Source organism: Herpailurus yagouaroundi, unplaced genomic scaffold, assembly GCF_014898765.1.
Source record: "Herpailurus yagouaroundi ecotype Mexico unplaced genomic scaffold, PumYag 142, whole genome shotgun sequence".
Classification (NCBI taxonomy): Eukaryota; Metazoa; Chordata; class Mammalia; order Carnivora; family Felidae; genus Herpailurus; species Herpailurus yagouaroundi.
In genome coordinates, this window is record NW_024412397.1 from 63,771,638 (window position 1) to 63,792,204 (window position 20,567).

The 20,567-nt window shown below is 42.9% G+C and overlaps 1 protein-coding gene across 9 annotated transcripts in view; it reads left to right on the forward strand.

The window, feature by feature from the left end:
* LDLRAD4 (low density lipoprotein receptor class A domain containing 4) overlaps positions 1-20,316 on the forward strand; it is a 467,289-nt gene extending 446,973 nt beyond the window's left edge. For 7 of the 9 annotated variants that reach the window (XM_040479478.1, XM_040479486.1, XM_040479482.1 and 4 more), the window contains 2 exons: positions 11,352-11,405; positions 12,932-20,316. In XM_040479478.1, coding sequence (XP_040335412.1) covers positions 11,352-11,405; positions 12,932-13,462 — 585 coding nt within the window. In that variant the 3' untranslated portion in view covers positions 13,463-20,316. The remainder of the gene's footprint in view (positions 1-11,351; positions 11,406-12,931) is intronic. The other 2 variants (XM_040479483.1, XM_040479485.1) reach the window with 1 other exon arrangement.
* The last annotated feature ends 251 nt before the right edge of the window (positions 20,317-20,567 follow it).

Here is a 20,567-nt window from a genome sequence, read left to right on the forward strand (position 1 = left end):
ATTAAGGTAACTGATTTGAGCTGGTTTGTGCTGTGACAAAAAGCATGCTAAAATCAGATTTTTAAGTAACATTGATGATTTTAAGAAACAAATTTTAGTCATGTTTTAGATAGACAATATAGCTTAATAATCTAATGATAAAGGTTGTTTGTTTATACTTAGTCCTTAGAAATTGGTGTAAATTGTTCTGGGGAAAGAAGAGTTCTCTAAATCATTCTAATTCTGTGGCCTTTGTTGAGGATGCTCCCCGGAGCTGTCAAAAGACACCAAGGGAAATAGCTGGGTTCTGGCTCTGTATCAATCCCCTACCAGCTCTATGACCTTGGGAAAAGCATTTGCCCTGTTTCTAGTCTTACACTCACAAAAGAGGAGGTGATTCAGCCGACGCTGAATAGCATGTAGTTCCACATTTCTCTGTTGCCCTGAGTTTTCTAATTCCCAGGCTGGTTTCTCTCCAGGTCTAATTGCTCATTCTCCCCCAGCACCAAACCCAGGAGAGGGACCTGTGTGGCTCCTTTTCTGCTTGCTCAGGACCATAGATCTCCCTGATCCATTGTATTGTTCTGGAATTATAAAGGATTCCCTTTTCTTCCCAACAGATCTTCCTGGATGAATTGTGTTTCTCTTAAGGGATGTGCCCTAGATTGAGCAGTTGGGAAGGACATTTTAAGTCTTGAAAATAAGTCTGATGGTGGATTCCCAAGGAGGAATAATGGGGGAAGTCCTGGGGAGAATAGTTATTGATACCCAGAGGTATCACCTTTGCATCTAAGCTGTTACTGCCATCTAGAGTGGAAAGACAGTAATACTAAAGTATTTGGATGGTGGAGAGGCTGTGTGAGGAAAAGGAAAAAATGAGAGAAAATGTATTTTTCCAGATGGTAAAGGTGTTGCTGAATATCCAAAGATGAGTTTTACCTATGCTTTGAAGTTCTCACCCTGGGACAAGGAGAAAATATATTTCCAAATATTTGAGGGCATACAATACTTTTCATTCACTGAGCCCTTCGGTACAAGACAATATCCAGCGATGGCCTTGCTTTACCACAAACTGGCTGTCACCTCCAGTGAACAGTATAAATCTAAATCATATCTAAAATGAGGGATGACTGGCTTAGATCAGAGGCCTTCAGATGGTTTGTAACCCTGAAGAACAATAAGAAACACATTTTATATCATAATCCACGATACACAACTAAGGCAGAAATTTTGCAAAACAATACCTACAACGTACTCAGGCATTATCTATTCTGTTTCAGTTTTTTGGAATACTGGTTGTGACCCACTTAAATTGATTTTCCAGTTCTCTAAGAGGCTGCAACTCACAGTTTGAAAAACACTTTTTAAAAGGTATTTCCAGTTTCACAGAGGGCTTATTGTTTCCAGTCCCTAAATCTGATTCCTGTTGTCCTCTGTATGTGGTAAGGAAAGTTTAGCTGAAAGCATAAAACTAAGAAAGTTCATAAGGTCATAGGAGTGGCCTTACACATGGATGCAAGGCAGCAGGCTTTAGCTGCAGCTCACAGCAGAAGCCCCAGTAAGTCATGGTCACCTCTTTCTCTTTTAATGCTATAAATGTTGTATCTTTTGGATGGAAAAAGATCCAAAAGATAAAGAAATGAAAAAGATTATAAAAGAGTACTATGAATAAGTTGAAATGGACAGATTCCTAGAAACATACCCTACTAAGATTGACTCATGAAGAAATAGAAAATCTGAATAGATCTGTAACTAGTAAGGAGGTTGAATCAATATTCAAAACCTCACAACAAAGAAAATAACCTGGAACAGATGCCTTCATTGTTAATTCTACCACACATTTAAAGAAGAATTAATCCAATCTTTCTCAAACTCTTCCAAAAAATTTGAATAGGAGAGAACACTTTCTCACTGACTCTGTGAAGCCAGCATTTCCCTCAAGCCAAAGACCCAACAGTAAGAGAAAACCATAAACCTATATCCTTTATGAATATTGATACAAAAATCTTCAACAAAATACTAACAAACTGAGTTCGGTAGAATACTAAAAGGATTATACACTATGACCAAATGGGGTTTATTTCTCTAATGCGAGGATGGTTCCACATATGAAAATCAATCAATCTACTGTTCATTAATAGAATGAAGGGGAAAAACTACATGATCATCCCATTGACGCAGAGAAAGTCTTTAAAAGCATTCAACACTTTTTCATGATTACAAATACTCAACAAACTATAACACAAAGAAACTATTTCAACATAATAAATGCCATTTTTTGAAAAGCCCACAGCTAACATACTTAATGGTAAAGGAACAAAAACTTTTCCTCTAAGATCAGGAACAAGACAAAATGCATGCTCTCACCGTTTCTATTTCAATATTGTATTTATTGGAAGTTTTAGCCAGAGAAACTCAACAGAAGAAGAGATAAAAGACATTCCAGTTAGAAAGGAAAAATTAAAATTGTCTCTGTTCAGAGATATCATGATTTTATATATAGAAAAACATAAAGATTCCAACAAACAAAACCTGCTAGAACTAATAAACAAATTGAACGAAGTTGCAGGATACAAAAATCAATATGGAAAAATCAGTTGCTACTTGACACTAACAATGAACAATCTGGAAAGGAAATTAAGAAATCAATTCCATTAAAAGTAGCATCAAAAAGAATAACATACTTAGGAATAAACCTAACTAAGGAGGTGAAAGATTTGTACACTGAAAACTATACAACATTGCTGAAAGAATTTAGACACAAATGGAAAGACATCTTGTGTTCATGGATTGGAAGACTTGATATTTTTTAAATGTCAGTACTACCCAAAGCAATCTACAGATTCAGTGCAGTTCCTATCAATAATGTTTTTTTGCAGAAAAAAAAAAGTCCATCCTAAAATTCATATTCTATCTCAGGGGAGGTAGCTACACCACCCCCCCCAACCATAGCCAAAATGATATTGAGAAAGAATAACAAAGTTGGAAGTCTCACACTTCTTGGTTTCAAAACTTATTACACAGCTAGAGTAAAAAAAAACAAAAAACAAAAAAAAACAAAAAACCAAACAAACAAAAAAAAAAACAATGTGGTACTGGCATAAAGACAGATTTATAGACCAATGGAATAGAATAGAGAGCCCAGAAATAAACTCTCCCATATATGGTCAAGTGATTTTTGACAAGGGTGCCAAGACCATATTCAAGGAAAAAGGACAGTCTTAAAAAATGGTGTTGGAGGGGCACCTGAGTGGCTCAGTTGGTTGAGCATCTGACTTCGGCTCAGGTGATCTTGCAGTCAGTGAGTTCGAGCCCCACATCGGGCTCTGTCCTGACAGCTCAGAGCCTGGAGCCTGCTTTGAATTCTGTGTCTCCCTCTCTCTCTGCCCCTCCCCCATTTGTGCTCTGTCTCTCTCTGTCTCTCAAAAATAAATAATTGTAAAAAAAATTTTTTTTAATGGTGCTGGAAAAACTGGGTGTCCACATTCAAAATAATGACATTGAATACTTACCATCTTATACCATATACAAAAAATTATCTCAGAATGTTCCAAAAACCTAAATGTAAGACCTAAAGTCATGAAACTCTTAAAGAAAACAAGGGAAGGGGTGCCTGGGTGGCTCAGTCGGTTAAGCATCCGACTTCAGCTCAGGTCATGATCTCACAGCTTGTGGGTTTGAGCACCACGTTGGGCTTTATGCTGACAGCTCAGAGCCTGGAGCCTGCTTTGGATTGTGTCTCCCTTTCTCTCTCTGCCCCTCCCCTGCTCGCTTGCTCTCTCTCTCTCTCTCTCTCTCTCAAAAATAACAAATAAACATTTTTTTAAAAGTTTAAAAAAAAGAAAACGAGGGAAAATTTTCATAAAACTGGGCTTGGCATCTTGGATATGACACCAAAAACACAGGCAACAACAACAACAAAAATAGATAAATTAGAATTCAAAAATTTAGAAGTTGTTCATCAAAGGAAGTTGTTCACTGCCCAGAGAGGGAAAGGCAAGTCACAGAATGAGAAAAAAATATTTGCAAATCATATAGTATCAAGAATATATAGGGGCACCTGGGTGGCTCAGTCAGTTGAGTGTCTGACTTTGGCTCAGGTCATGACCTCACAGTTTGTGAGTTCAAGCCCCGGATCAGGCCCTGTGCTGACAGCTCAAAGCCTGGAGCCTGCTTCCAATTCTGTGTCTGCCCCTCCTCTGCTCATGCTCTCAAAAATAAATAAACATTAAAAAAAATTAAAAAAAAATATATAAAGAACTCCTACAATTCAACAACAAAATAATAGACAACCCAATTTAAAAATAGGCAAAGGACTTGAATAGACATTTCTTCAGCGAAGATATCCAACAAGCACACTGAGAAGAGCTCAATATCACTAATTGTGATGATAATTTTATGTGTCGACTTGACTGGGCTAAGCAATGACAAAATAACTAATAGAACATTACGTTTGGATGTGTCTGTGAGAGTAATTCTGGAAGAGATGAACATGTGACTCAGTTGACTGAGAAAAGAAAATCTGTCCTCCCCAGTGTGAGCAGGCATCATCCAATCCCTGGTGGGCTCGAATAGAACAAAAAGGTGGAGGAAGGGTAATTTTTCTCTCTTTCTTATTGAGCTGGGGGTTACATCTTCTGCCCTTAGACATCAGAGCTCCTGGTTCTTGGGCCTTTGGACTCTAAAACTTAACACTTGTGGCCCCCTGGCTTCTCAGAGCACCAGACTCAGACCAAACTATACTACTAGCTTTCCTTGTTCTCCATCTTGCACATGGAAGATTGTGGGACTTCTCTGTCTCTAAAACCACATAAACCAATTCCTATAATGAATATCCTCCTTTATGTGTGTATATTTATAATGATGTTTCCTACTGGTTTTGTTTCTCTGGAAAGCCTCAAGTTAATACAATAATTATACACAAATCAAAACCAAAAGAAGGCACTACATCACACCCATTGGGAAGGCTGTTATCAAAAACAACCCAGAAAATAACAATTGTTGGTGAAGATGTGAAGAAATCGGAATGCTGTACATTGCTGCTGAGAAAGTAAAGTGGTACTGCTGCTACTAAACCAGTATGGTGGTTCTTCAAAACATTAACCTTAGAATTACCATGTGATCCAGCAATTCCACTTGTGGTTAAATACCCAAAATAATTAAAAGCAAAGATTCAAAGAGATATTTGTACACCCGTTTATAGCAACATTATTGACAATAGTCAAAAGGTAGAAACAGCCAAAATATCCATCAGTGGATGAATGGAGAAACAAAATATGACACATATCAACAATGGAAATTAGGTTTAAAAAGGAATGAAATGTGGACACATGCTACTACATAGATGAACCTTAAAGATATTATGCTAAGTGAAAAAAAGGACACAATATTGTATCTGTCCACAAAAGAACAAAAGCAGGATTCCAGTTGTGTGAGGTACTGAGAATAGTCAACTTCATAGAGACAGAGAGTAGAATGGTGGTTGCCAGCGGGTCAGGGAGAAAGGAATGGGAAGCTGGTGTTTAATGAGGACAGCATTTCAGTTTGAGAAGATGAAAAATTTCTGGAGCTGGATGGTTGTGATAGTTGCACAACAATGAGAATGTACTTCATGCCATAGAACTGCACAATTTAAAAATAGGCAAAGGACTTGAATAGACATTTCTTCAGCAAAGATATCCAACAAGCACACTGAGAAGAGCTCAATATCACTAATTGTGATGATAATTTTATGTGTCGACCTGACTGGGCTAAGCAAGTCCTTTAAATTATGAAGGAAGTAAATTTTATGTTATATATAAAAGAAGACAAGTTGGTCTTGATTTCTGACTCACCACCCATCCCCTAAAATATATCAAATGGTCAGATTTAAAGGGAAAAAATACAGTCATTGTGTTCCAGATCTGCAAATAACACATCTTGATCTTTTGCATCATAAAGACAATCTTTGGAAGATAGGTGATTATTTTTTATCTTTAATGCAGATGTTTTAGTGTCAAGCAGATTCAACTTAACAGGAAATTTTTCTGTCAGTATGGCTATTCATTCACCAGTGGGAAGGAGGAAAACACAAAGCAAACTTCTCAAGTATAAAGGGGTCTAAAGGGTGCCTGGGTGGCTCAGTTGGTTGAGAGTCTGCCTCTTGATCTCAGCTCAGGTCTTGATCTCAGGGTCGTGAGTTCAAGCCCTGCGTTGAGCTCCATACTGAGCATGGAACCTACTTACAGAAAATAATAATAAAAGAGTCTGAAAATACATGTCTTCAAGCCTGCAAGATTTAGGGCTGTCCTATGTCCCTTTTCCATACAGTGTATATTCAGAAGCCCCCCCCCCCCTGCTTAATGACCAGCTAGTCACCCAGGGTGGTCCAGGGGGTTCGGGTTACTTTTTGTGGATCTAGGCTGAGGGGCACTGTCCTGAGTGGAAGCCTCTCCCTTGGCATGTTTCCGCCATCCAAACTCTGCCCACAGCCTTGCAGATGCAGAACAAAAATGTCACCCTACTCAGAGATGATCAAACATGAGTGAGTGCAACAAATAGCAATGTATTCATTCACAGTAAAGATTCATTATAGCAAATAAAAGAAGATCCAAGAGAAAATAAGAGCTTATGACCAGCTCTCATTCTTTCTGTGTACTGCCTCCCTGCCTTCACCTCATGACACCAGAAGGAGCAGTGTGCGGCAGAGGCAGCCTCTGCTGACGGCTGTACTCATGGTGGTTCCCTCAGAGGGCAGCTGATGCCAGCTGACCTAACGATTGAAGAGCACAGAGAGTCATCGTGCAGCTGTGGGCCTTTGTTCTGTGCAGCACCTGGGGTTTTGCTGAAACCCAGTGGTGGGAAGTTGTGAGGAAGAACTTTCTGTGAGGGGTCTCATGGGTGATGCTGCTTTTAGGAATCAGCTTCTGACCTTATGAGAAAGGTTCTGAAGAAATGTGAGATAAACGCAGTTTTGCCTAAGCCTGTCTCATGTGTCCAGCCTTTCCATTCAAAATGCCACCTTTGGTGACAGAGGGTAGCTACGCCTGTGGTGAGCAGAGCCTAATGTACAGAGATGTTGATGTACATGAGATGTACATACCCCTATGCTGTATACCTAAAACTAATGTGACATTGTGTGACAGCTATGCTCAAAAAATTATTTTTGAAAAATACAAAATGCCACCTTTGGAATAATCTTGTTAATAAACAAATATGGAAATTTCAATGAACTCATTATTTTAAAAGAGATAACTGAAAATTATCCTCACTTCAGTTGTGTATAACAGCAAGTAGCCAATACCTGTGATGTTAAGAGCTACCATTTACTGAAAACTTACATGCAAGGCATAGAACTAAAGAATTTACATATATTGTTATATTTGAGCCTCACAACAACCTCCTTTTACAAATTGGAGACACTAAATAAGCTTACCTGAAGTCACATATTGAAGAGGGGCAGGGCCAGGATTCTGGCCTAGGGCTTTCCCAGCTCAGAGTTCACTTGCCCTTACAGGTCCACATCTCTGTTGACAGCTATGTTATCCATCTGGGTAATACTAAGTTGTCATCAGATAATCGGTCATTACCTTTCTTGTTACAGTGCCTTTGTTCTAGGAAGATAACTAGATGTAACATACATGCAAGACACCACACACACACACACACACAGAGACCCAAGGCTCACTTCCTTCACCCCCAAGACTGGATGCCCTTCTTGTAAGCTTCCTGGAGCAAGTGTGACAGTCTCCCATGTGTTGTCCTGCTCAGTTTTAATGTGTGTTACAACTGGTACTGATAATAGATGCAACATGAGTGATTTGAGGGTAATATACCTTAAAAAAAATTAACTAGAATTGATTCAAAGTGATCCTTGAATATCACATTAGGTCACATTCCAGAATGCTTTCTTGAGTGCAACAAAGGGGTGAGAGTGACAGCTTAACCTCGGGGATTGTACAGACAAAACAGATTGGGGAAACAATCCCAACCTCCATACCATGGGGAAGTGTGGCATAGTGCCTGTTGAGTTATGCACATCATCTCGTGTGTTGGGAACAAGACCCCTTGTCAGGAAGTATTTGGTAGATGTATGATGAAGTAATGAATAAATACTTCCCTTCCTTTTGGTGGGTATTCTAACAAGGAAACAGCTGTAATGGAAGGAATGTGTTTAAGCCTGTATAAAAATATTAGAAAAATTTTATTCCTATTGCTCAAATTTCTATGAACTATTTTAAGAATTATCTTATTTGACAGCTTATTCCAAGTATAACACCATGTAAAGATACAAGCATTGGCCAAGAACATTAGAGCCTTCATTGTTGAGATAAACATTGGTTCCATAATGAAGATCCAGAAATACTGCCATTTGAGCAGATGCCAACTGTATGATGAGCTCCTTCTCCCTGAAAATGTCACCACTAGTGTTTTGGAGATGAAGAAACAAAGCAGTCTAGACAAGAGGGCCCACATCTTTGAGTTCAATTGGCCATAGCTATCTGAAAAGATAGTACAGGGCCCTTGGAAGACACTGGTCTGGGGTCAGATCATAGTCCAAGAACTTCACCTCACCCTCGGGGCAAGAATCAGCAAGGCCAACAGTGTGAGAGTTAGTGCTACTGAGGACAGTCTGGCGATGGCCAGCATGAGACAGCCCAGAGGGGAGTGGCCAGAGCAACTTATGGCATGAGGCCCGAGTGAGGCAAGTTGCTAACCATCAGGTCGGCTGAGATCCAGTGGGATCCAGTCTTTCTAGAATCCTGGCCATCTTCTGGGTCTGGATTCTCCAGGTACCAGCACAGAACTGGAATGACAGCTTTCTGGGCTGTTGATCCTAACCATTTCTACCATAATAGCATCTTGTAGATCTCATAGTTTTAGTGATCTCCTGTATACCATGTGGGTCAAAGGCCTGAAAAATACATGTCCCATAAAAGTGAATAATTGTGGGGGCAGGGAGTTGTTAGTGAATAGTTAAATAAGTCGTGTCATTATTAAAATATTAATGATGGCAACGAGGGGGGTGGACTGGGGGCCAGGGGCACAGTAAGTGCTGATAACCTCCTCAGCAGAGGAATGTGAGGTTTGGGGAGGAGCTTATGAGCTCCACTTCAGACAGATCAGTGCTGGCATTCTGTGGGTATCCAGGAGACGCCCACAGTGGGGCTGGGGAGGGAGGGAGTGGCCCAGAGAGACTGTTAGAGGAGAGGGGCCCCAGACGGGGCTCTGAGGAACTCCCAACATTTTACCAAATGCAGAGCTGGAGGCACCCCCAGGGATCAAGCAGTGTGGCCATAGAGGTCAGGTGCCGCAGGAAGGGAGGATGTCCCTGAAGTTAGCAAGAGAGGCCCCAGTGCTGCTAGGAGGCCCGGGCACAGGAAACCACAAAGCGCCAAGTCAAATTGGTGACAAGGAGGCAGGTGTGAATTTGGTGAACAGAAGTTTGAGTGTGCGCAAGGTTTGGTCTCTTCTGGGCAGTTTCCCAGTTTTGCTCATTTTTAGGCAAATGAAGCCATTGAGGATAGTTATTTCCATTTTCAGAAAATGTGCAAGCCCCTACTTTTGGATCATGTGCCTCCCGTTTCACATGGTGCCGTGGTTCTGGCCCTTATGCTGCGCACTGTGCTCTAATCTGCTGCTTTCGCTGTCGCCAGTTCTCAGGATCGGGGCGGGGACCAGTGCACAGGAGCAGGACTGGCACTGAGCTCATCTAAAGGACAGGAAAAGGAGCTAGGGCAGAATTACGAGTTGTAGAAATTATCTCCGAGGATTACTTTTTACGCTGGTTTCAATATGAGAGTGACCACAACCACCCAAAGCCATACTGATTGTTTTGCTTTGATCCAGAGGAACCTGTGCTCTGAAGTGCAGTGCAAGCTGCCTGCGCCTGGTGCAGGGCCACCTCTGGGTGTGGCTCAGCTACGTTATTAGATTCGACTTGGGGTTGTCACCTGTCGTCATGCCAGAGCCATAATGGTCCATTACATAATTTTATCGTCAGACCCTAAGCCCCAACTTCCTCTAAACACAGCTGGGCCTGATCATATTTTTGCCACTGATTCCATGATGTCCTGCGGGTATCTTAGGAACAGGTTGTATGTACTGGACAAACACACGTTTAGCTGCAAAGGGAGTGTTTGAATTAGAATTCAGACCTACAAAAGGGAGTTAGAGAGGGTTGGCCTTTGCATCTGAAGACTTAGAGATGTTTTACCTCACAGGTCTACATGTGGGCATTTTTAAGACTTCAGGAGGCTCAGTGATGGCACAGGGTCTTAAATGCATATTCCTAGGAATCCAGAAGTATAGGCATCTCCCTCCTCTACCCTCACTGCCAAGCCAAGTGTTCTTATTCTCTTTATTACACTAATAGGCCTTAAGCTAATAAATAGCCCAGGAGACACTTGCTAATAGCCAACAATTTGGGTTCAAAAGGGATAATATATCAAAATGCCTTCTAAACAAGTCTGTGGTGTTAGAAATAACCCTTAATAATATCTGTTTGCTTGTCACCTTGTCAGTCTGATCAAACATTTTTGAAAAAGATACTAAACAACTAGATGTCAAGTTAAATCTGCCTGTGTGAACATATGGGCTACAGAATAAATTCACCAGAAGACACTTGAAGGGCATTTGGGCTTTGGAAACTCAGTTTTCAGTGTGAAAGCCAACCCACTGTGTGGCTGGGTAGTGCTTTTCTTCTACTCCTGCTGCTGCTTAGGTCAAAGCTGGTTGCAGTTCACAAGGGCATGGTCTGGTGCTTGGACCAAGGCAGTTAGTGCACATCTGCATGGGGGGTTGGCCTCCAAATAAGAGCTTAGATTCACCCAGACCCTACGCAGATCCAAGTGGTGATTGAATGTGACCGTGAGGACATTTTGAATGTATTGCAAAAATACAGCTGTATAGTTTGGCACATATTTGACTTCAGAACTATTTTATTATTATTATTTGAATTTTTTGTTAGTGTTTATTTATTTTTGAGAGAGAAACACTGAGCATGAGCAGGGAAGTGGCAGAGGGAGAGGGAGACACAGAATCCAAGCAGATTCCAGGCTCTGAGCTGTCAGCACAGACCCACAAACTGTGGGCATCATGACTTGGGCCGAAGTTGGACACTTAACCAACTGAGCCACCCAGGCACCCTGACTTCAGATCTATTTTAAAATGTATTGTGGCTAAGACCAAACCTCCTAACTTTTCCTTGTGGTCACAATGCTCTGTTTTAGATGTTAGGTGTGAAAAAGGACCAGTTCTTTAAGGGTCATTCCATGTTCTAAACAGGTGTGCTGCTATCAAAAGAGGAATGTGATCCCTTGATTTTGAGTGCTGTTGTATGAAACTAATGATTTTCTTGTGATGTTTCTTGCCCACCCCCCCACCCCTGCCAGGAAGGGCACCTGTGGCCTTCAGACAGCTCCGGGCCTCGGCCAGGAGCCTCAGAGGTAAGGATTTGGGGAAGGGTTGGGGGCAGGCAACAGGAGGTGGCTGCTGCACCCGTGTGTGCAGAGGGGAGGGGAGGGGAGGACAGGAATAAACCATTGCAACAAAATTGGTGGAAGGGCTAAGTGTATTACAGCACAGATTAAGAAAAAACACATTTCACTGAAGGCATATGCTGGAACCTTGGTTAAAAAGGTGGGGAGGAGTTTTTCCCTAGAATGTCCTAGGGATTATCTTTGCTCCTTATAGAAACCAAGTTGAGAATCACTGATCTTTACATGATCCCATAAGCTGCTAATAATGAGGCTTGGCAGATGTGGGTATAGTTTATAAATACATCTCCCAATTTAATAATATGACTTTTAGAGGTACCTGGCTGGCTCAGTCAGTTAAGCGTCCGACTCCGTCCCAGGTCATGATCTCGCGGTTTGTGAGTTTGAGCTCCGGGTCGGGCTTGCTACTGTCAGCACAGAGCCTGCTTTGGATCCTCTGTCCTCCCCGTCTCTGCCCTTCTCCTGCTTGCGCACTCTCTCTTTCTCTCTCTCTCTCTCTCTCTCTCTCTCTCAAAAAAAAATAAATAAATAAATACACATTAGAAAAACGAATATGATTTTTAAAATAACATATTTTTTTGCCTATAAGTTAAAAATATGGTGTGAGAGAAATCAGTGGAGACATATATCTGTGTCTTTCCTCTAGAAGAAATTTGGATGGTGGAAGAAGCACGAAGATTATGTAAGAAGTCCAGTACCTGGCTTCATTTTGGGAAAACAAATCTGTAATCATATTTACTTTGGAGTACAGAATATTTTTCATGTCAATTACTAAAAATATCAGGAAACTTTTATTCAGAATGAAACAACTAGAAAAGCCTAGAAATCAGAAAGAAAAAGAAGTCATGTGTTCTGTATTTTCTTAAGTAATTGATAGAGTAACATGTTCTATAGTATTTCATACATAGACCCAATGCCTTATACCTGCTGCAAGTACCATTGTGTGCAATTGAACTTATGCCCCACTCTTCTGAGTCACAGGTGAGAGCACGGGCGGCCCAGTCCCCCACTCCAGGTGAAGGGGTAGGGCCCAGACCCAGTCACCTGGTGGGCAGTCCTGGAGCGCCACCCCCCTCCCGCCCCCAACAGCGCTTTCCACTCTGTTACTGTTTACTGCACTCTGGAAATTGCTGTCATATTCTAAAGGAACCATCAGAAAATGTATACACAGCATACACAGCAACTCCCATTGAACCCAAATTCTCAGTTAACCACAGTTCTCCACAGTGAAACCATGCTAGATAAACCATAGTTTGCCCAGGTGATGTTGTAGGTCATGAGGAATAAGAAAACTACTTTTTTTTTTTTTCCTGAAATAGTCTTTTCCTGTTGTTTCCTGTTTTGAGGACTGTTTGGAAAGTCTTCAAACTGCTGAGAACATAGATCAAGATCAAGCATGACTTTCCTTGATACCATCCCATTCGTGATCACTATTGTGTCACGAATGTCTTCAACCCTTTCCTCTTCCCTTGCAGATCATGTATGCCCCGCGGTCCAGGGACAGGTTTACTGCCCCATCCTTCATCCAGAGGGACCGGTTCAGCCGCTTCCAGCCCACCTACCCCTACGTGCAGCACGAGATCGACCTTCCTCCCACCATCTCCCTATCCGATGGGGAGGAGCCGCCTCCTTACCAGGGGCCCTGTGCCCTGCAGCTCAGGGACCCTGAACAGCAGAGGGAACTCAACCGAGAATCTGTGAGGGCCCCGCCCAACCGAACCATATTCGACAGCGATTTGATAGACATTTCTGTGTACAGTGGGGGCCCGTGTCCGCCGAGTAGCAACTCGGGCATAAGTGCCAGCACCTGCAGCAGTAACGGGAGGATGGAGGGGCCGCCCCCGACCTACAGTGAGGTGATGGGCCACTACCCTGGCGCCTCTTTCTTCCATCACCAGCACAGCAGCGCACACAGGGGGAGCAGACTGCCGTTTCAGCAGGACAGCTCAGGGGGCACGGTGCTGCCCATCCAGGGCAAGGACAGGAAGCCTGGGAACCTCGTCTGACCCTCTGACGTGCACTGGAGGAGGCAGAAGCCAAGGAGGGATGAGGGCCTCATTGCCTCCGCTCCCAGGCACAGTGTTGTTCCGTTTCACGTGCTACAACGAAGTAAAACCAAATGTGCAAACATGGTCTTTGTTTCTGATTCCTTTCAGGGGAATTGCATGCAGACTAGACTGAAATAATACAAACTTCCATCCGGTCTGACCGCAAACAGTGTTTATTTGGGGACAGGCATCAGGACGGGGGCTGGTTTTGGCAAAGGGCGGGCATGGGAACACAGAGAAAGGGATGCTTTGAAGATATCATGAAATAAAACCCACAGAGGTATTTGATTTATTTAATTATGAAAGGAGACTTTGCAGAGAAAGAGGCCAGAATGGCCTGGTTTATAATCAATTGATACAGAAGGATGCATTATTATATATTATCACGGGGAAGTATTGGCCAGTTTGCTTTTTCTCCCAAGGTGTGGAACTTTTATTTTGTTTTAAAAATATGATTCAGAATTCCCGTTTTGTGTGCCAAGGTATAACGTGAAGAAGTTAGATGAGCGCAAGGAGCTAATTTGTGTTGTGATGATGTGTTTTTGAAAGTTGCACTATCTAAATGTTTATATACGAGGGAACTGTTCTGTGTGGAGTTCTGTATGTTGTCTTCTCGCCTGTGGATTCTTATTAGGCCCAAGGAGCACCTGGAGTGTTCCCCATACTCACGTGAGAAAAGATGTTTGGGGTTGTAGCCTAACACATGCCAGCTTACAGAAACCAAGGCAGTGTGACAAGAGTCTGCATCATGTAGCAGTGCGTCACCGAAGTGTTTGGAGACTTTTGGATGGAAGAGAGGAAATACTAAATCCCAGCATTTCTGATGTGTTGTGTTACTCTGCTAGTCTTAGGCTGCATATTTTATTACATTTGAACCTGACACTTGCATTTATGTACCCAGTATCATGCAGTGCTGCCCCTGTCCTCCAGCAGTGCAGTTTCTTCAGTAATTTAGAGGGTTTTTTTTCACTGTAGCATGAAATATACTCAGACACATACATTATTTTATGCAATAAATTGTTTAAAGTGCAAGGTGGTTATTCTTAATACTGTTGAAATACGTGACTTCTCAGTGTATTCCCGTTGTCTCTCTCCTTTTCTAGATAGCAGATAGTTCAGTTCAAGCCCAGACAGCTGGTCAGTGCTCGAGAGGCAGTGGTCCCCGCGTGGCCTGCCCGGCCTCGGTGTGCCAGGGATGCCACCAGTGGCTTCTCCGTGTGCAGGAAGCCCCTGGAGAGTGAATGAGAGAACACCATGGTGCAGAGCACAATAACAAGCCGTTGCATGTCACTCTCGAAGGAGTGCAGTGTTCAGGACCCGCTGCAGCTCCCAGGGGAGTTTCCTTTCCCTGGGCAGTGGTGGCCAGAACTGGACAGTTACCAGATAGTGCAGGGCAGGGTCGGGGGGAGGCATGACCATAAGAGCACAGGATAAAAAGCACAACATGCAGTTAAAATGCAACTAGAAAGCTAATTTTAAATATTGTTAGTCTTAGCTTTAAAATCCTTGATATTTACAAACATTCGCTCTCATGTGGAATGGATAACTTCCTTCTGTGGAAGCTGCCATCTGGCCTGTCTGTCAGCCATAGCCTGAGGGTTAGGCCGCGCCACGCCCCAGGAGGGCTTGTCCACCGCTGCCGACCCTGGGCTGGCCAGGCCCCTTTGGCCTATGCACGTAAAACAATGAATGGACTGGAATGATGGCTTGGTGACTCTGATCTCCGCAGTTTTAATGCTGCGTCGGCACACGTGTGTTCGTGTCTGTTTGTGGGTCTCCAAGGTGGTTTCTCAGGGAGGTGACTTTGTGCTGTGGGCTGGGGGCTGGAGAATGTTCTGAACTAAAAGTCCTGTCGGCTGCTTCTTTCTGTTGCTTCTCTTGGTCAGTAAGTGGCTGGTTTTTGTTTTGTTTTCAGGATTGGAATCTCTATTAGATTCCTCCATTTCCCACAGTTAAGATCCACAGAACTAGTCAAACTCTTAAAAGAAGAGTGAGAGAAAATGTGAGCAGCAGTTGCAACTCAGGCATCAGACCTTATTTGAAAGTGTGTGTGCCGGGCGTTGCTGCAGGCATTCTGAGATCGGGCAGATCGCTGGGAGCCTGGACTTGGACCTGGAGGCTGCCTCTCCCATGCTGCAGGTGCTCCCGCAGTTCAGCTCACTGCCTGGGTCACAGGCCTGCACTTAAGGCAGCTGGGCATCCCCTTGGCATGAAGCCTTGACTCACCCTGTAGAGGGATGGCAGCACCTATGGGGGCTCAGGGTAAATTATGGATCAGGTGTCCTGTCAGATTTAAGAGGAGGTTGGTTACCATTCTAAGCCTCACCTGCAATTTTGATAAAGGGTGAACCCCCCACCCCTATAGCTCTAGCTCAAAATGGTTTCACAATCCTTATTGTTCTACCTGCTACAAGAAATGAGCTATGGTCAGAAACCGGTAAATTCCTTAGTCACTTTGCAAGTATATGAATGTTTTGCAGATGTCCACAGTATTGGCAAAGCAATTATTTAATTCAAATAACTTTAATCATCTTTCAGAAGAGGTTCTTCCCATTCTTCCACCCTGGAGAATTGCCCTTTGAGTTAAATAGTTATTTAAAGACACAGCCCTATCAAACCATGACTTAATGGTCCTTGAGGCTGGACCTCTGTAATGAATTAATTTAAAAGCCAAGGTCGTGAATTGAATTAATAGTCAATTTCCTTTGCCACGGGGAGAAGGTGATCCATAGCTTCTTGGAAAGTGACCGCCCTGTTTGCACAGCATTGCCCCTCACTGGCTCTGTGCAGGTCAAGGGGTGCCGTGCAGAGGCAGCTTGTACGGGGGTGAATGTTCAAGAAGATCACATGCTTGGGGGATACAAGGGTCTGGCTTGGGAACCAGATTTAGGCAATCTGTGGTAGGTTTATTATTTCAGTAGGGTGTTAAAAATAAAGAATTGTATTGTTCAAAGGAGCAGTGAGTGGGAAGGGGTCCTCCCGGGCATCCTGCTGTGACGTTCCCATCCATTGTCTTGGGACTTCCAGGAGCATGAAACCCAAGCCATGTTGAATCCCATTTCTAGGAACACAGTTTTCAGGAGTATATTTGCTTTTGCAGAAAGTCTACTGTTCTTGAGTCACCAAAGCAGTCCTTAGTACAAGAGATTTTGCTAAACAAATTATGTACTTAAGTAAAAGTTGCTCCATTCTTTGTGTACCTGACGAAAATTTAGTGTTAAAGGAGCTTGGCAAGCATGCCCTCTGATCTTCACCACCATATATGCATATGGACACCCAGCCCACAAGAAATTTCAAGATAGCCAAAGAGCATAGCTAATGAAACTTTACGAAGACTTGTCATGAGGACTACATTTGTATCCACTGATTGTAGCTCAAACTCTTGGGAGAGCACAGGGGCAGATGGCAGGCCTTCAGAAGCACCCACATAGGAATGTGGCACACAGATGACGGTGTCCGTCTTGGGCTTCTGAATATCTTCATTGATCTTCTTTGCCTGTACTTTGTAAGAATGGGACAGGCTCACATGCATGCACTGCTAGAGAGCTGTTCTGACCTAGAATCCGGTCAAATGGCAGCCTTCCCCTTGGAAGCAGAGTTGCCCCCGGACAAGGCTCAGTCACCTTCCATCCAGTTGCTTTTCTGACTAAGGATTGCCTGTAGGAGGTTCCTGGGGTTGGGGCCTTGGAGGCAGGGCCGGGGGCTGTTCCCCAGCACGCTCCAGCTATGTTTGCTGGGCTGGGGCCCCTGCTTGAGGCTTGCCGCTTAGAGCCACAACATTAACTGCATGTCATTTGGTATCCCTTTCATTTTTCTTCAGATTCCCAAAGCTCAGCAGTGTGCAAAGAAAAAAAAAAAAAAAACTGGGAAGGACACTTGGTTTTTGTTAACTTTTTGATTTTGTCTGTGTGACTAAAGCAAGACATATGCCCATGCTTGGCACTAGGCAACCCCCCCCCCCCGAAGCCTGCCTCCTCGCTCTGCCAGCGTCCCCAGTCATCGCTGAATGGCCGTGATACAGGCTTCGTTCTGCTGACGTTCACCCAGATCACCTTGGCCTTGGTGAACCTAAATCAAATGACACGACTGGGGGACGGGCTGGTGGGTGTCCCCTCCTTAGTGTGAGCAACACTGTAGGTGCCAGTTGCCCATCCAAGTCACAGATGAAGAAAGTGCTTTCACCCCAGATCACAAAAGTTAGTCTCAGCAGCTTTGCTGCTCCCCTGATGCCAGCTGCCAGAGCCTGGCCAGAGGTCAGTGACGGACTGTGCGAAATACCTGCCTCACCATAGCCTACAGTTTTCAGGAACCAAGATTTCAGCTGAGGTTAGTTTACTACCCAAAGTACTGCATCTTTTGCATAGTTTAAGTTTGTAATTTACTGCCAGGGTTAGACAGTTGTTTGCTGCTGTTGCTGCTGCTGCTTCCCAGGCCGGCTGCGTCAGGAAGCTGGTGTGTGTGAGCCGAATGCCTTGCCAAGAAAGCGCTGCCTTCCTTTCATCCTCTTTCCTTCCTCTGCGTGTGCTTGTCTGTGTGCAGTGTGGTGGGGGTCCCAACGCACTACTCGCATGTCATGTCGCCCATGGTGTTCCAAAGAGCTCTGCATGCCAGTCGCTTTGAAGCCCCCACGGGGTCTTGTGCTGACATCAGCAGACCCAGGAACTGAGCCCCCACTGCCGCACTCTGCTCCCACCTTTGTTGTGCCTCACTTACAATGGTGCTTTTTCAGTTGTCTGTCTTCTGTTTTTATTTGTAAGGTGCTGTATATAACTTGAATATATTATGCACATATCCTACCCAATGGGTAGAACAAAAAAATTGTTAATACTGTAATATAATGTATAGATACCGATTTTAACAGAAATGGCATAGAATTTGTGAATGCCTATGTGCTTTGTCCTCTTTTGTAAGGAAATTTGCAAATGGATGCATACAGATAAAAGTCTATGTAGTTTATTTTCCTATTAAATATCAATATTATAACACAAGGGAAAGAAGTCTGAACAAGCAAGCCACTGTTTATGACCAGCATATGTATAGCAATTGAGAGTTGCACCTTTGCTGTGAAAACCCTTAAAAAAAAAAATCCTACGGCTTTTTGGTTGCCATTAGATGCTTCTCATTTTAATCTCTTCAGTGATGCTCAGTTGGACCAGTGTAACAGAAAAATTTTTGCAACTTTTTTATGAAAAGATACTATGTTGTAGAATAACGAAGATGTCAAACCCCAGAGAAAAGTGCACATGTTGTTAAAATTGCAAAACTAATGTCCCGGTTAAGTAAATCAGGCTGCAGAAGAGGACTTTGTTCAGTACAGAGGCCTTGTTGGTTATCTGTGTCCCTAGTCTCTCTGTGCCTTTTTCTTTGACAAACCGAAGCTATGGAGCCAATGAACCAATGGGTTTGTAGGGAAAAAGTATCTCAGGAAAAACAAAAACACGTAGGAGAAGACCCCACTCTTAGAAAAACTTGTTTTCTTTTGGGTTATAATTAGCAGAGAATTAGCTATCAGCCAGCCAAGTGAAGAATCTTCTATCCATTCCTGTTGGTGTCTCGTGGTGATCTTGACAAACTAGGTTTTGCCAGCGGTTAGGGATTATGTTTTCAGTTGCATGTTCTGTCACACCTCTTACGCAGCATCTATCCTTCCAGCTCAGTGTTAGCCTCTGTTAGGACCTCTGCATTTATTTTCAAATATCCTGATACTAAAGAAAGAAAAAGAAAAACCTAGCACATTTTTGCTAAAACCACTGAACCATGGGTGTGCACATCCTTTCTGGTGTTGTCCGTAAAGGCAGTGAAGTTTTGCCCATCTGATCCACAGTTCCACTCTATTCTGTCACCAGAATAATAAATTTCATGTTTTTTATTTGCCCTGTGGTGTATGTTCTGATTTTGAAAACACAAGAGAATCATGCCCTTATCCTCCAGAAAGCAAATTATTACCGATTATCCTTAAACTGAAAACACCTCTACAATGCAACTCTTGATGCTGAAGGACTAAAGACCAGCCCTTCTCTCACTGTTCTGAAAGGGCATGACAAGATAGTTAACATCGTGGGTGCTCTGTCCTGTCCAGCCCCCACCGTCTGCGCCCCTTGTGTGTCCTGCAGGGGCCCCTCGTGCTTCTGGTTCAGCATCAGGAGACAAGGCTCACTGCTGTCAGGAGCAACACTTCCACCCTTCCAGGTTCCATCTCTTGGGAGAACTGTTGAGCATGAGTGTCATCAGAGAATGTTCTAGACTCAGAGGTACTAAAGTGTGTTACCGCACCATTGCTTCCTTTCTACAGAACTGAGGCTTAAACTTTACTGTTAATGATACTGGTTTATTTTAATGTGCTTGTCAGTATATTGCTATTTTTCATTTCATGGCTTTCAAAAATCACATTTTCTAATTGTATTTGTCTAGTTTAAAGCTATTTTAAAACGTGTAAAACACTATTCACAGCATTTAGTTCATTTAATTTTTATTATAAAGCAGCCTACTAAAAAAGTACAAACTGTATATGAACTTTTCAGTAGTTCATGTGAGCTCTGATAATCAGAAGTCATTAAAGTGTTTAACAGCTATTTGTGCTTACTTTTCAGAATAATTTCCAGTTATACACAGAGAAATATTTCCAACTGTTGTGTATCTGCCTCTTTTAACTGAGCAATGGTGATGTAGTTCTTAGACCTAAGGTCTGTAATTGCAATACTTTTAAAGATGTTGCTCTAAGTGCTGTTAGTTATGAAATCAGCTTTTTCTGCTTGTTCTTAGTGCTGTGGTCAAACCATAGCATAAAATCATTAAAAATAATCAGTGATATACATGTGTCTCCTATTTTTCTTTCTTGTAATCTTTCAAAAACAAAGCACATTATGTGGGGGGAGAAAACTACACGTGTTTTAAAACCCGGTCTCAGAGAAACATTCAGGGATTTTCCTCAAGTCTCATCATGGGAGAAGCCATTGAGAACTGCTTCACTGGAGCCCAGGTGCCTGAGGAGGGAACAGATGCCTCAGAGGTTTAGTTTCTTGGCATTGGAAGTTTTCAGTCTGTGATCATGTAGCAAAAGGAC